The 15,524-nt window shown below is 41.1% G+C and overlaps 1 protein-coding gene across 1 annotated transcript in view; it reads right to left on the bottom strand.

The window, feature by feature from the left end:
- Positions 1-3,191: 3,191 nt before the first annotated feature.
- LOC118814662 (hemicentin-2-like) overlaps positions 3,192-15,524 on the bottom strand; it is a 40,608-nt gene continuing 28,275 nt past the window's right edge. Inside the window, exons 13-22 of the mRNA XM_036580372.1 lie at positions 15,155-15,433; positions 14,754-15,020; positions 12,509-12,781; positions 12,171-12,425; positions 11,407-11,536; positions 5,519-5,556; positions 5,249-5,271; positions 4,360-4,422; positions 3,969-4,022; positions 3,192-3,797 (exon numbers count right to left, since the gene is read on the bottom strand). Of these exons, the coding sequence (XP_036436265.1) occupies positions 3,987-4,022; positions 4,360-4,422; positions 5,249-5,271; positions 5,519-5,556; positions 11,407-11,536; positions 12,171-12,425; positions 12,509-12,781; positions 14,754-15,020; positions 15,155-15,433 (1,364 nt within the window). The 3' untranslated portion in view covers positions 3,192-3,797; positions 3,969-3,986. The remainder of the gene's footprint in view (positions 3,798-3,968; positions 4,023-4,359; positions 4,423-5,248; positions 5,272-5,518; positions 5,557-11,406; positions 11,537-12,170; positions 12,426-12,508; positions 12,782-14,753; positions 15,021-15,154; positions 15,434-15,524) is intronic.

Here is a 15,524-nt window from a genome sequence, read left to right as displayed (position 1 = left end):
GTAGGAGTTTTAAGTATCTTGGAGTCTTGTTTTACAAGTGACGGGAAGAGGAATCATGAGATCAGCCACAGGCTGGGACAGGCAGCAGCAGTAATGCGGTCGCTGTACCGGACAGCAGTGGTGAAGCTCTCTGTTTACCGGTCGGTCTACATCCCAACCCTCACCTATGGTCATGAGCTTTGGGTAATGACTGAAAGATACAAGCTGCGGAAATGAGCTTTCTTCGCAGGGTGGCAGACTTCACTCTACTTGATAGGGTGAAGAGCTTGGTCATCCAGGAGAAGCTCAAATTAGAGCCTGTACTCCTCCACATTGAGAGGAGCCAGTAGAGGTGGTTCAGGCACCTGATCAGGATGCCCCCTGGCCACCTCCTGATGGAGGTTTACAAAGCACAGCCTACTGGAACAAGACCCCAAGGTCAGTCTAGGACCCGTTGGAGGGATTAGATCTCCAAGGTGGCCTGGGACTGGTTTGGGATCACCTGGAATTAGCTGGAGGAAGTTGCTAATATACCAGCAGTAAAAAAGAACTGCACAAATGCACTTCATACATTTTTATGAAGGGATTGATAGCTTCTGTTCAGTTTAAGAATGGAAAACTATAAAAATGACAGAAAAAATACACCTCTGACTGGGACAGCATTTTTCACTACTTTCACATACAAAGCAAGTCTGTAAACAGCAGTGAGAAATGTGTAAAAACTACATTTAAGCACATACATGATTAAAACATATACATACATAAATAATAACAAATAATAAGTAAAAATAAAGTAATATGATAAAGTGGTGGAAGATGGTCATTGAGAAAAAAAGTATTTAGAAAATACTGATAAACACTCCTAGTTATGTTTCCATTATTTTTTTTTTCATTTATCATTTCATTTTTTATCATTACAACAAAACTTTGAGAGGTTCTTTCTGACTGCTATGAGTGATCATAGCCATAAATTGTATTTGTTTTTATGTAAATACTGTTTCTGTAAATATAAATGAGTTCCTCATGTGTGTTATGCTTTGTATTTCTAAGCCTACTTCCTAGTTCCGTATTTTCTAGTCATATATGGCCTTGTTCCTAGTTTTCTGTGTTTCTTTCTAAATTCTTCTGTTTTTTACCTTTGTTGTCCACTTCCTGACTTTGTATTACGTATATGCTGGTTGATTGCGTGTGCCTGTGCGCTGATCCTTTTGTGGATTACAATAATTATTCCTGGATGAGTCTCAATAAAATTGTTCAGCTCTCATACCCTGATACAGACTGGAGACCCAGATTCCTGCACAGTGTGGTAAATTGTTATTGGACTTCTCTGCTAGTCATAGATTTTCAATAATGAACACCAAGTTCGAACACAAGGATGTTCATAAGTGTACTCGGTATCAGAGCTCCTTGGGTCAAAGGTCAATGATTGACTTTGTTGTTGTTTCTTCTGACTTGGGACCATATGTTCTGGACACTTGGGTGAAGAGAAGTGCTGAGCTGTGAGCCGATCACCATCAAGTGGTGAGGTGGATCAGATGGAAGGGAAGACTGGTGGTCAGACCCAGTAGACCCAAGCAAATAGTGAGGGTGTGCTGGGAATGACTGGCAGAGGCCCCTGTTTGGAATGATTTTAAGGCACCGGTGGTGGATGATATTCGCATGGAAATACTTAAGACTCTGGATGTTTTGGGGCTGTTATGGCTGACATGCCTCTGCAATGTCGCATGGACCTTGGGAACAGTACCCTGAGACTGGCAGACCGGGGTGGTGGTCCCTATTTTTAAAAAGGGGGCCAGAGAGTGTGTACCAATTACCAGGGCATCACACTGCTCAGCCTCCTTGAGAAAGTTTATGCCAAGGTACTGCAAAAGAGACTCCAACCGATAGTCGAACCTCGGATTGAGGAGTAACAGTGCAGAATCCGTCCTGCCTGTGGAACAATGGACCAGCTTTTCACCCTCAAACAGATTGTTGAGGGGGCATGAGAGTTTGCCAACCCAGTCTACGTGTGTTTTAAGGACTTGGAGAAGGCTTACGACCATGGTTCGTGAGATATTCTGTGGGAGGTCATCCAAGAGGATGGGGCCACTACTCCGGGCCGTTCAGTCTCTGTACTCCTGGAGTGAGAGTTGTGTCTGTATACTTGGCATCAAGTCGAGCTCATTCATTGTGAGTGTTGGATCCTGCCAAGGTTGTGCCTTGGCCCCACTCCTGTTTGTGATATTCATGGACAGGGTGTCAAGGCATGGCCATGGTCAGGAGGGCATTATGTGTGAAGACCAGAGGGTGGCATCGCCACTGTTTGCGGATGATGTTGTCTCTTTGGCTCCATCGCATGGATATCTCCAGCGCTCACTGGAGCGGTTTGCAGCTGAGTGTGAAGCAGTTGGTGTGCAGATTATCACCTCCAAGTCTGAGTCCATGGTCCTAGCATGGAAAGGGATGGCATGCTGACTCCAGGAAAAGGGGAAAGGACCTGCCACAGGTGTAGGAGTTTTAATTATTTTGGGGTCTTGTTTTACAAGTGATGGGAAGAGGAATCATGAGATCAGTCACAGGCTGGGACAGGCAGCAGCAGTAATGCGGTCGCTGTACCGGACAGTAGTGGTGAAGCTCTCTGTTTACTGGTCGGTCTACATCCCAACCCTCACCTATGGTCATGAGCTTTGGGTAATGACTGAAAGATACAAGCTGCGGAAATGAGCTTTCTTCGCAGGGTGGCAGACTTCACTCTACTTGATAGGGTGAGGAGCTTGGTCATCCAGGAGAAGCTCAAATTAGAGCCTGTACTCCTCCACATTGAGAGGAGCCAGTTGAGGTGGTTCAGGCACCTGATCAGGATGCCCCCTGGCCACCTCCTGATGGAGGTTTACAAAGCACAGCCTACTGGAACAAGACCCCAAGGTCAGTCTAGGACCCGTTGGAGGGATTAGATCTCCAAGGTGGCCTGGGACTGGTTTGGGATCACCTGGAATTAGCTGGAGGAAGTTGCTAATATACCAGCAGTAAAACATACATAAATACATAAATAATAACAAATGATAAGTAAAAATAAAGCATTATGATAAAGTGGTGGAAGATCACTGAGTTTAGAAAATACTGATAAAACACTCCTAGTTATGTGTTGTTATTTTTTTTTTTCATTTATCATTTCATTTTTTATCATTACAACAAAACTTTGAGAAGTTCTTTCTGACTGCTATGAGTCACCATAGGCTCCACAGTGAAGTTTATTATCTGAAGCATAAGTAATAAAGTTTACAACCGGAGAAAAAGCAGGGACAGTACTTTGACCAGCCCTAAAATCAGACTGGAATGTGTACAAGGCAACATTGTGTCAAGTTCATAATAAAAAAATAATGTATGTTAATAGATAAAATGTTAACTAATTGCTAATAGTCAAATGTAAGTGCTATTATTGTGAAATGGAAGCATCTCGGAGCAACAGCTCAGCCATGCAAGCGCTAGACCATGCAAGCTGTGAAGCACATAGTACATAAAAATTGCAAAAAAAATCTTCTGTTGCATCACTACAGAGTTCCCAACCGCATCGGGAAGCAATACGTTGTTTTCACACAACATTGACGAATAAAGCCCTTTATCACAACTTTTAAAGAAAAATATTATAAATAAGTATCACAAACAAACATCATACAAACATCATATAAACAAATACACTAATATAATTACAAAACAAATAGTAAAAGTCTACACCTGGCTTTAAATGACACATTGATAACAGCAGGTCAGCGTAGAGACAAAGGTCTTCCTCTCTGACCATGTCAGCTGGTGAGAAGTCAATATCCTCTTCAGGTGTCCTGTTGAGCAAACATTTATAAACTTTAATGCTGAAGTAACAGTGTTACAGACCCACTACACCACACCAACCGGTTATAACATGCATATAAAATTCACACCAAAGATTTTATCATTTAACTGAGCAAACTGCCTCAGTGAATCCCTCACTAAAAGAAAACTGAGCTGCTCACCTGATTCTGCTGAGTCCATCAAGATAGTCTTTTAGTGTTTTCATATTCTGGTTCCTAAGACAAAAAAGAAGCACACTAAGATTATGAGTATTAATATAAAATATGGAGCAGTGGCATAGATCAAATTAGAAAAAAAAAATGGAGAAAAAATGTTCTATTGAATTCCATTTTTATTTTCCTACATCATTTGAACACAGCAGCCATCATTTACATTGTGTGAAAATTTCATGATGAATGGATCAACAGAAATACTCCAAAATCACTTGGAATAAAATTTCTTTACATGAACCTGTATTAAACGGTTGGACCATTTTTGCCTTCTTTTGTACAGTTACTATTTTGGTGATTCTTTTTTGGACAGTGATATATTAAATGTAAAAGGACTGCTTACCTGTTTATGAGTTCTGCTGGGATGAATATTCTTGAAATATAGAACGTCCTCATAGTGGTGCTCCTGAGGGAAAATAACCACGCTGTAAAGTCTATGCTAGTGTTGCACTTTGCTTGACTTCATTAAGCATTGTTGATAAATTGGCTCTCAGCTTAGTCAGCTGGCTATCATCTACATTTTACACATTTTTAAACTGCTTATCCTTCTGGGTCGCAGCGGGTGTGGTCAGCAGTCAGGTCAGCTGTCACTCCACCATTTTTTACAAAAATCTGCATAATTTAAATATCAAATGTAAACAAAGCCGTTCAGAGTGGTTTGATTGTAGAGAAACTGACCAACTCAGATTTCTTTACAGTGGTGGTGACAGACATGATGTCTACAACATAAAAATATACATGAACTGTAAAGAATATTCCTTAAAAACTTTTAGAGTTGGATGTCTGGTTCCTATCACCACCATTGTGAACGATTCTGACTCGGCAAGTTTCTCTACCATTAACCATTTCATATCAAACCACTCTGAATTACCCTGTTTACATTTCAACCACTTAATTTAAATTTACTTAACTTAAATTTAAAATCAGTAAAAAATTTAAAAATTAGTAAAACACACTGCTCATACTAATATAGCCCATACATGTTAATGTCTGAAAAAACTCTCCTTGATGTACTTCCTTATAAAAAATATTATCCCAAGTGTCTGCAGCTACCAGGTGTCTGTTATATTTGAGGTCAAATTCTTCAGTGACTCTCTTTAAGATCTGCACTGACTGAAACAACATCTCTTTTCCAGTCTTTGTGGTGTAGAGTGTATAACAGTACAATCTGTATGGTTATGATCAACACTAAAACAGTGTTGTTGAGATGGTGAATGAACAAAGTGACTCACTTGTTCGCCTCCACTTTGTGTTGCTGTGGCAGTAAGAGGACATACAAATATGTTAATAGTGAATTAAGAGTTAAATTTGCCATTAAATGTTCGGTCTGAAGTCCATTAATGTACAAACGTGTCTGATTAAGACCAAAATGTTTATCAAATTGGTAGAAAGATCATCATCATCCTGATCTAATCAATATCATAACAATAGAATTAAAGTATCCAGCCAGCACCTATGTCAGGTTCATATCAGGTTCATACTGGACTGTAGATCACACATACCTCCATTCTGCTTAACTCCTCTGGAGCTTGAGTTTGGCCTGTATGGATAAGACAATAAAGTGAAGATCAAGTATTATAATCCCTCTGATTCAAGCATATATATTTTTTTCAAAAGGCTCCTACTTATCCCATAACTTTATATTTCAAATAGATGGTTAAAGATATTCAAGTGTCTGCGAGAGTTAGCAATCGCATATCTGGTTAATTGCAGGACTGGCCCAACAGTTTGTCAGAAAGTCAAAATAGATCAGACACTTGCAGATTAAAAGACAAGGTTGTGGTTTACTTGAGGGTTGTGGAGTGTCACAAACAGCATAGTCATAATAGGCCAAAGAGCATGATAACCAAAACAAAAAGTGACATCAAGAAAGAATCCAGTAACCAGTCTAAGTTCAAAAACCAAGAGATCAGTAAGGTTCAGCAATCAAGTCAAGAAGGGCAAACACAAAAAGTCAAAAACACAAAAACAGGTCATACACAGGGAAGACTTACAGACAGAAAACGTTCAGTACACAAAGCGGAATTGTTGGCAATACTTCACAGTGTGTTAAACTAAAGCCTGAGCTTTTATACCATATAACTAATGAAATTAAATGACAAACAGGTGTGACAACTAGAAATCCAGTCAGGAAGAGCGCTGGAATGAATGTTCATTGGTAGATGGTGATGATGGGGGAGTCATAAGTTACATAAGTTACATAAGTGAGTAGCAGAAAACAGGGAACAAGTAGAGAAGGCATCTGACAGTACCCCACCCAAGGAGCCCGGTGCGGCCAATGGTCGAGGGCTACTACGACAACCACCAACCGCATCGCTGGGGATGCCTTTGGCACCACCAGGGCTGACGAGGCGCTGGACGGACAAAGTTTTCTTTGGAGGACCCCTAAGACATCCACCGGCACAACCCTTACGGGACTCACCTAGTTGGCTTCTAGGATATCACAAAATGGTGAACATCGGCTAACATATTTTCCCACCAATAGAGGGACGAATTAAAGTAATTAACTGATCCCTAAATTGCACAGGTATGTACTTCTTATCTTGAGGACATTATAGGTACACCCTGTCTATTTCATCATCTAATCCCTCTAACAGTGGCCAGTACACAATCAGGGGCAATGATGTTCTCAGGTGGACCAAGTACTGTTTTTTTGTTGTTGTTTGCAAGATTTTGTGACAAGAAGTCCACTTTTTTGTTGTGGGAACTGGGTCTATAAGTAGTGGTAAACTGAAAATGGGAGTAGAATAAGAACCAACAAGCTTGGCGAGGGTTGAGTCATTTAGTATTTGGTAAATATTCAAGATTCTTGTGGTCAGTTAGAATGAGGAAAGGGTGTTTGGCCCCCTCAAGCTAATATCATCTTTCTTCTCAAGCTAATTTTGTTGCTGAAAGTTCCCTATCAGAGGGCACTTTAGACTGTCTGAACGGTAGTATAAAGTGTTCGTAGTGCCCATTGTTAGTGGAGAAAGCAGTCTTCCACTCATCACCCTCTTTAATGCGGATAAGGTTATATGCAATATGGAGATCAAGCTTAGCAGTTTTAGTGCTGCTGGTACCAATGGTAATGGATATGGGTATTATTTTGTGATCTTATTTAAGGCTCTGTGATTAATGATTCTCCTGATGTGAAGAATTGTTGTGTGTGTTTGTCTGTTACTATTTTTGCACTAAATTATGCCAGCACCTTTGTGTACGTCAGACAAACACTTTTGGAAATCAGATCGACGATCAGTCACTGAAAACTGGACTTTGAGTTCCTGAACGCAGATCCATTGTTTGGGAACCTCAAAGAAGCCCTATTCATCTGGGCCAACAGACCAAAGAAATGCTGCAGACTCCAAAAATGGGGCAGAAGAGCTGGCGTACTGGTCGGGCTGAGAGACTGTGCTAAATGCCCCCCACTCCTCAGCATACTACTGGCAAATGTACAGTCCCTGGACAAGAAAATTAGTTAACTCAGGGCACGGATCTCTTTCCAACGAGAGACACAGAACTGTTGTATAATCTGCCTCACAGAAACCTGGCTATCAGCAGAGATTCCCAACGAGGCCATTGAGCCCGCAGGGTTCACTGTGCACTGCGCAAACAGTACAAAGGACCTCTTCGGGAAGAGTAAAGAGGGAGGTGTATGTTTTATGATCAACAATACTTGGTGTGATCAGAGGAATGTACACTTCATTGAGTCTTTCTGCTCCTCCCACAGGCTGATACAGACCTGGCACATGGGAAACTGTATGAGGCTATTAACAGGCAAGCGACTGCACAGCAGGAGGCCACCTCCATTGTTGTTGGGGACTTTAATAAAGCAAACTTTAGAGAAGTTGCTCCAAAGTACTTCCAACACATCTCATGCAGCACATGTAAGTCATGCACGCTGGACAATTGCTACTCCCCCTTCCGTGAGGCATACAAAGCCTTCTCCCAGCCTCCGTTTGGCAAATCGGATCATCTCTCCATCCTGCTCCTGCCCACCTATAGGCAGAAGCTGAAAAGGGTACCGCCCACCATCAGGGAGGTCCACCGCTGGTCAGGCCAATCAGATTCTGCGCTCCAGGACTGTTTTTACGATGCAGACTGGGAGCTGTTCCGGGAGATGCCAAATAATAATATTGATGAATATGCAGACTGGGTTACCGGTTTCATCAGAAAGTGCATAGAGGATGTTGAGTCCACAAAAACAGTTCATGTTTACCCCAATGAGAAACCGTGGCTCAACTCTGAAGTCTGTGCAGCTCTGAATGCGCATACCGCTGCTTTTAAATCAGGAAACACGGATGAGTATAAAAAAGCCAGCTATGCTCTATACCACAAGAGCAGCCAAACATGAGTGCAGGGCTAAAGTGGAATCTCAGTGCAACACCACCAACACGAGAAGCCTGTGGGAGGGGTTAAACACAATAACGGACTTTAAGAGGGAAACTCGTTCCGAAAATAACATCAGCGCTGCACTTCCAGATGAGCTGAACACTTTCTACGTCTGTTTTGAGATAAATCACGCAGTGCTCTTGGAAAGACCCCCACCCCCCCGCTACAGCTGAGTCAAATCCCCTCTCCGTCTCGGTGGCTGACATGTGCAGAGCCTTCAAGCACGTTAACATCCGCTAGGTGGCTGGACCTGACGGCATTCCTGAACGTGTCCTCAAAGCATGTGCACATCAGTTAGCAGGAGTGTTTACAGATATTTTTAACATCTCTCTCACCCTCTCAGTTGTTCCTGCATGCTTCAAGCTAGCCACCATTGTGCCAGTTCCAGATTCAGCCAGGGTTACTCCTCAGGGCTGTGTGCTAAGCCCTCTCTTGTACTCTCTGTGCACCCATGATTGTTCAGCCAGACACAGCTCCAATATCATAATCAAATTTGCAGATGACACCACGATTGCGGGGCTGATTTCCAATGACAACAAGGAAGCCTACAGACAGGAGGGCAGCTTCCTGACACACTGGTGCCAGGAGAACAACCTCTCTCTCAATGTCAACAAGACCAAGGAGCTCATAGTGGACTTCAGGAAGCAAGAGAAAGTGCACACCCCCATCACCATCAATGGAACCACTGTAGAGAGGATCAGCAACTTCAAGTTCCTTGGTGTTCACATCACAGAGGATCTGACATGGACACAACGCACCACACGAGTGGTAAAGAAGGCACAACAGCGCCTCTTCTACCTCAGGCGGCTGAGGAGGTTTGGCATGAACCCCCACATCCTCAGAAATAGTATAATAGTGGTGTACATTAATGTGTATAATTTGTATATGTGTATATATTTAGAGTCTAATGTGTACATATATAATTTTCTTTTATCTTATTTGTTTTGTATTTATGTTCTACAAGGGGGCTATGCATTTTTGTCTCAGTGTTGGGGCTCTCTATGGAAATTGAGTAAACAGTTACTTGGGGCCTATTAAAATTCCTGTGCCTAAGGGATCCCCATCCAGCGCTGAGAGCTTGAGTGGTTGTGTCAGGGGTTCCACTGAAATTTTCAATTGCTCTACCACTCTTGAATGTATGAAGCTCCCTTCAGCTCCGGAAACAAACAAAAGAAGAAAAAGGCTGAGGGCAGTCTATAGTAACTGGGAGGAGACTTTGATACCAAACCCTTTGTGGAAATACTCACCACTCTACTACACATGCTTTCCAGGTATCGCCACCTGAAGCCTATGTGGATGAGCCCGACAGTCATGTAAAACATGACCAGCTGTGCCAAAGTACATGCATAAACCTCAATGAAGACGACGAAGCCTTTCTTCCTAGGTCAAATGGTAAGACTGCATAGGACTTGGGTCTATGTTGGATCCTTGTAGGTTCTGTCCTGCTGGAAGTCGTGGTCTGGGTCTTTCGCTGCTTCTACGAGGCTGAGAGGTAGTACTGGAGCATGAAGATGATCGAGGTTTCCTGGAGTGTAAAAGATGATCTAGACAAATTGCTAAATTATATAACTCCTGTAGGATTAGTCCTTCATCTTTACATGCTAATTCTGCCAGTACATCAGAGTTAAGCCTGTTACAAAAAGCTGATTCGTTCCAGGCACTTCCGGCAGCAAGAGTACGAAACTCTGGTACATAATCAGCTACTGATCTTCCGTTTTAACAGATCTTAGAAAGAAGTTCCCAGTTAGATTTTCCGTCATGAGGTCGATCAAACACTTAAAGTCTTTTTCAAACTGTTCATACATCAGATCCTGTATGTTTGCCCAAACTGCAGTAGCCCATCCAAAAATGAAATTCAAGCATGATCAGAATAAGGTGGTGAATTACAAAAATATAGTGAGTGCTTGCATTTATCCATTCCAGCTATCAAACCCATCTTAGTCTGCTGCAGACTGTGTTGTTGCAGTAGATGCGCAACAGACTAAGAAAGTTCCTCAAGTAACGTGTGATGTTGTCCCAACCTTTGACCTTATTGGCTCACAGCAGAGGATATAGTGCCGGGATCTGCCGTCTGCATGGTGGCAACGTATACTGTCAAAACAGTTCAGACGCTTGCAGATTAAAAGACAAGGTTGTAGTTTACTTGAGGGTTGTGGAGCATCACAAAGAGCATAGTCATAACAGGCCAGGGTCAAAACCAAAAGGGAGAATCAAGAGAAAATCCAGTAGCCAGTTCAAAAACCAAGAGATCAGTAAAGTTCAGCAATTAAATCAAAAAGGGCAAACAAGAAAAGGCAAGTCAAAAACACAAAAACAGGTTATACACAGAGAAGTTTTACAGACAGAAACCCATCAGTATGCAACGGGCAAGTGTTGGCAATACTTCACAACGTTACGTACTGTCTAAACGTTAAAATGTAATTTTATGATGGAATGTTTATGGGCAGCCATACGTATCATGCATGGAATGTCTTTGGTCATAAGATCAAGTAGTCACTCCCATCTCTATCAGATTTCTTATCCCATGCAATTTGGTCATAAACATTATAGATGCCGGTGATAAAACGACATTACCCCAACTCCTCATGGGAAACGAATCCTCTCTGAATAGTATCTTAGTTAGAACAGGTTAGTTAATCATTTAACTAACAGGAAGGGGACTACAAACAATTCAGTTCTGTTCTTTTCTAAAAGTCTAAGATATCAGGTTAGTGTACAAATAATGAACCTCCATCTAAATGGCAAGCAGGACATTTGTGGACTTATTGAGAAGTACTTACAACTTTAATCACAAGGTGGAGAAGGAAAGAAGCATTTCGTTTGGAGGCTGTTATCCTTAAAGGCTGTGCACTTTGTGTAACTGACTCTTCTAGCTTAGCTTTTTACTATCGAACCAGCAACTGAGGATCCAAATCTAACACATGGTGACAGTTACTGGAGAACCAATGAATGTGAACATCATGGTTGACTATGAGTGATACTGCTGTGCTTTACATTATAAAGTAAAGGTGCGTTTACTTACCTTCCTGCGAATTTTGTAAAGTAGACGATCAAACCAGAAACTAGAGCGACTCCCAATAAAACCCCAATGACAATCCCAGCTATAGCTCCTCCAGACAGTGAACCTCCACCTCCACTCAAACTCCCTATTTCTGAAACAACATAGAGAAAACAGCAGATCAGTCATTTAATGCATTCTGTCTGTTGTGATTAAAGGAAAACACTGACATTTTGGAAAATAAATAGATATGGCACTGATCCAGTACCAGGTAGATGCTCATAGTAAGTGAGGTGCCTCAAATAACTCATTTTAAAGCTAAGTAGTTTTTAAAGAAATATATATTGTACCTATATTGGCCAATATTTCTATATTTCATCTGTCTGATGAAAATACTTTATTCATTGTTATTCATTATACACATAGTGTAGAATTCCAAATCACATTTTCTATCACATTTTTATTTTTTCTATTTATTTAACATCAAATTTGTAAGAGTAGAGCATCATTTTTTCCAAACTTCAAACATTTATATCCAAAAAAATAATTGGAGCGAAGCTTTGCAATTTTGCATGATTACATGAAATAACTTTTTTTTTATAGAAATCCATGACAAGACCAGGCATATTCTAGGTGAGTTGGTGTAGAGTCTTGCAGTCTGGTAACTAACAATGATCTTAGCATCGTTGGAGTCCTGAACAAAATGTTTCTATACAAATGTCTTTCTTCAAGTGGTCTCATTACAATAATCAAGGGGTGAAATAAAGCATTCCAGAGGAAAGTTTTACCTTTAACTGCCAAAGTATGGGATGCTGAGGCTTCGCGTCCAGTGACGTTATTCCGGGCGGTGCAGGTGTAAATTCCACTGTTAGAGAAATTGACCTGCTTCACTGTGAATGAGGCTGTAGTCACTCCAGTATTTGTTCCACTAAATGTCCATGTGTATCTGGGGTCTGGTACAGATTCAGCAGAGCACCGGAAATTCAAAGATCCTCCCTCCTCCACTTCACTGGGCCCATCAATTCTCACAGTATCAGGTCCATCTGTAACAGTGAAGAGCCGTTATCTGTCAGATTACAGAGCAGCTGTAGATTAAATGAACAGCAGGCTGATGTTTTGTACTTACAGTTAACAGTCATGGTGAACACTGCAGTATCAGAGCTGACAGGGTTGCTGAGAGTGCACCGATATTCACCATCGTCTGTTCTGCTCACTGATCTGATCGACACTGATCTGTTATCAGCTGAGAATATGATGTTGTTGCTAGGAGACAGCTTCTGATTATCCTTCATCCATTCTGTAGTGATGATAGTCCCACTCGCATTGCAGGTTAAATTAGCAGAGTTTCCTTCTATTATGGGAGCTGTTGGACCAATGAGGACAGCTCCAGATACTTTTTCTGACAAAAGAGAAGTGAGTGAAAAATGAATGTTCAATGATGGGACTGATGTTAAGTAAAAAATATAAAAATTAAATAAAATCTATCAGTATTTAATTTGTCCACTTATTACTTTTGTGCACCTACTGCCACTTCAACTCTTCCATCCTTCCAATCTTGAGCTAGCTTTATGAGGTGAAACTTTCATGCAACTTTTGTTGCTTGAAACCTACAAATTGCATCTGAGTTGCCTAATGAAACTTAGTTGCAAAAGTTGCTTCTCAACAGTCTCATGAAACAGAAGTACTGCATCATGTGATCATGTCGAACAGCGTACTTTTAAACTACTGATTTCATCAATGGATCAGTGGGCAATAAAAATAAAACAATAAAACAGGTTTTTTTGGTGGTCGAAAAGGAGACCCTCTCTGACTGACTCAAGATTGGGAGTTTTTCATTTTGTCAGTTTCCTTAACCATGACAACAAACTTCTGAAAGGTAACGTTTTGTAACCAGGTGCGTTGATTAGCCAACTAACGCTAACCACTGTTTAAAGAGCTGCTTGTATCAACATTTATTCTTCACTGTTAACTTGCTGTTCTTGTGATTTATGGGATTTAGTCAGCGATTTAGTCCTCTCTTGATGCCCCCTAAGTGTATGCAGAGCTCAGATTCATTTGGGGTCTAAATAATGAAGAATGTTACAGAAGGGGAGACAGAGATGTACTTTTAGATGAACTTGTTGAGGCTGTAGGAGAGAATGAGTAAGACATCAAGTAAGCTATAACTATAATGGCTATTAAAATGTTGGGTGGACACACTAAATACTGAAAAAATATACTAAAATGAAAATTTTAAAAATGATAAATTTAGTTGTTGTGACATTCTGTGTAATTTTCTGTTGAATATATTGTAACTTCGGTGTAGAGTAAGACACCATAGAGGCCATGATTCTGCTGTAAGAAGTGCTCCGTATATATATATACCGTTGATACCAGCAGAAACATTTAAGTACCTGTTTTATGGGCAGTGTGCACCTTCCATGAGCCTCTTGCCATGGCCCTTTGTATAGCCACGCAATGCCCAGAGTCTTTACAGCAGAGCAAGCCAGTAGCAGGATACTACAATATGTGTCTGCTTTTTCCTGACACTGAAATAACTAACTTCTACTCAATGAATGTTTTGATAGAAAATGAAATTAAGGGTGCTTTCCAACTTTCACACAGTACAATACACCTTTAAAAAAGTTTACTATAAGATGCTGATGGTGAGTAAATAAAAACAGTAGATAATCATTAAAACATGATAGAAATTTAGAATTTTGGAAAGACTTTGGGTAGAATAATTCACTCTATAATTGTCCAAAAATATAAATTCTGCATCAAGCAACCGAGTATTGGCTAGTGCTGATGTCAGTCCAATATTTTTTTTAAAAACTATTACTAACTACTTTAAAATGAGCTATTGAAGTGCTTCATTTCAGATAAGCATCTGTCTGGTATTGGATCACTGCTATGGCTTTATTTTGCAAAATATCATTATTTTACTCTAATCACTCCTGATTAAATGCAGTCAGATCAGAATAATTCTGATCTGCTGGTGTTGTTTCCAAAAACAGTAGTCTGGGTAGAGATGTAGTATCGCTGCCTGCATGAGTAATAGCTGGGATTGTCACAGTTTTATTAGGAGTCACACAGCGTTTGTTTGTTTTTTTTTTCCCTTAGAAACGGAATGGATTAATGTTGAGTTCATATCTAGCTGCCACAAATTTCTCACACTGACCCTCACAGCCATTACATACAGACTCACATATATACTAGTGCATACATACACACACATATTAGCCACACCACAGCAACAGCCTAGTAACACCTTAGCCACCACTTGGGTGTGTGCCATGTTTTTGTTCTTGGCTTTTTGATTGGCTTTTTGGTCCATAATGCATATCTTTGCCAGCCTTTTGAACTAGTTTGCAGCCTTCTTCTTAACTCACCCATTACAGTGATGTGGGTGGGTTCAGATGTGGAGTATCTCAGGGTCTTGCTGTTATGGGCTGTGCAGGTGAAGCTGCCACTCTGACTGGTCTGAATGTTGGTAAGTTTGAGCTCTGGACCCTCTGTACTCAGCACTGCTCCATTCACAGCCCACTGAAACTCAGCAGCAGGGCTGGACTCAGCTGAGCAGGTCAGTGTGAGGTCAGACCCAGAGCTGTAGATGGTTTTTAAAGGTTCTGCTTTAACAGAAACACTGTCTGGACCATCTGCAATGGAATAATCCATATTCAGTCATCTTTAGAGCCATCATGCTCTTACTGATATATCAGATATATCACATATGATGGGTCCATAAATCACAGCTTCCTCTCAACAAGTCACATGATAAGAAGGAACTCACAGTAGATGGTGAGGGTTAAAGGGCGACTTGTTTCATTGCTGATGACGTTGGATGCCTCACATCTGTATGGCCCTGTGTCATCTCTGCTCACACTGGTAATGGTCAGAGTTCTGTTCCCATTGGTCAGCTGAACTCGCCCCCCAACTTTTACCTCAGAGCTTCCATTCAGCCATGAGAATGAGAGGGAGGAGCCAGAGGCGGAGCAAGCGAGTCTGACAGTCCTGTTAAATTCAACAAGCTCTGTCTCATTCTGTGTTACTGTAATGTTGGAGACCGGCTCTGGAAGTCAAAGAGTAATACAGGAGTCAGTTCACACTAAGACCTGAACGAGCATTACTGATTTACATCTAAAACATAAAAACTATGAGCT

This window comes from Colossoma macropomum, unplaced genomic scaffold (genome assembly GCF_904425465.1).
Source record: "Colossoma macropomum unplaced genomic scaffold, Colossoma_macropomum, whole genome shotgun sequence".
Lineage (NCBI taxonomy): Eukaryota > Metazoa > Chordata > Actinopteri > Characiformes > Serrasalmidae > Colossoma > Colossoma macropomum.
This window is presented reverse-complemented; position numbering and strand designations above follow the sequence as displayed.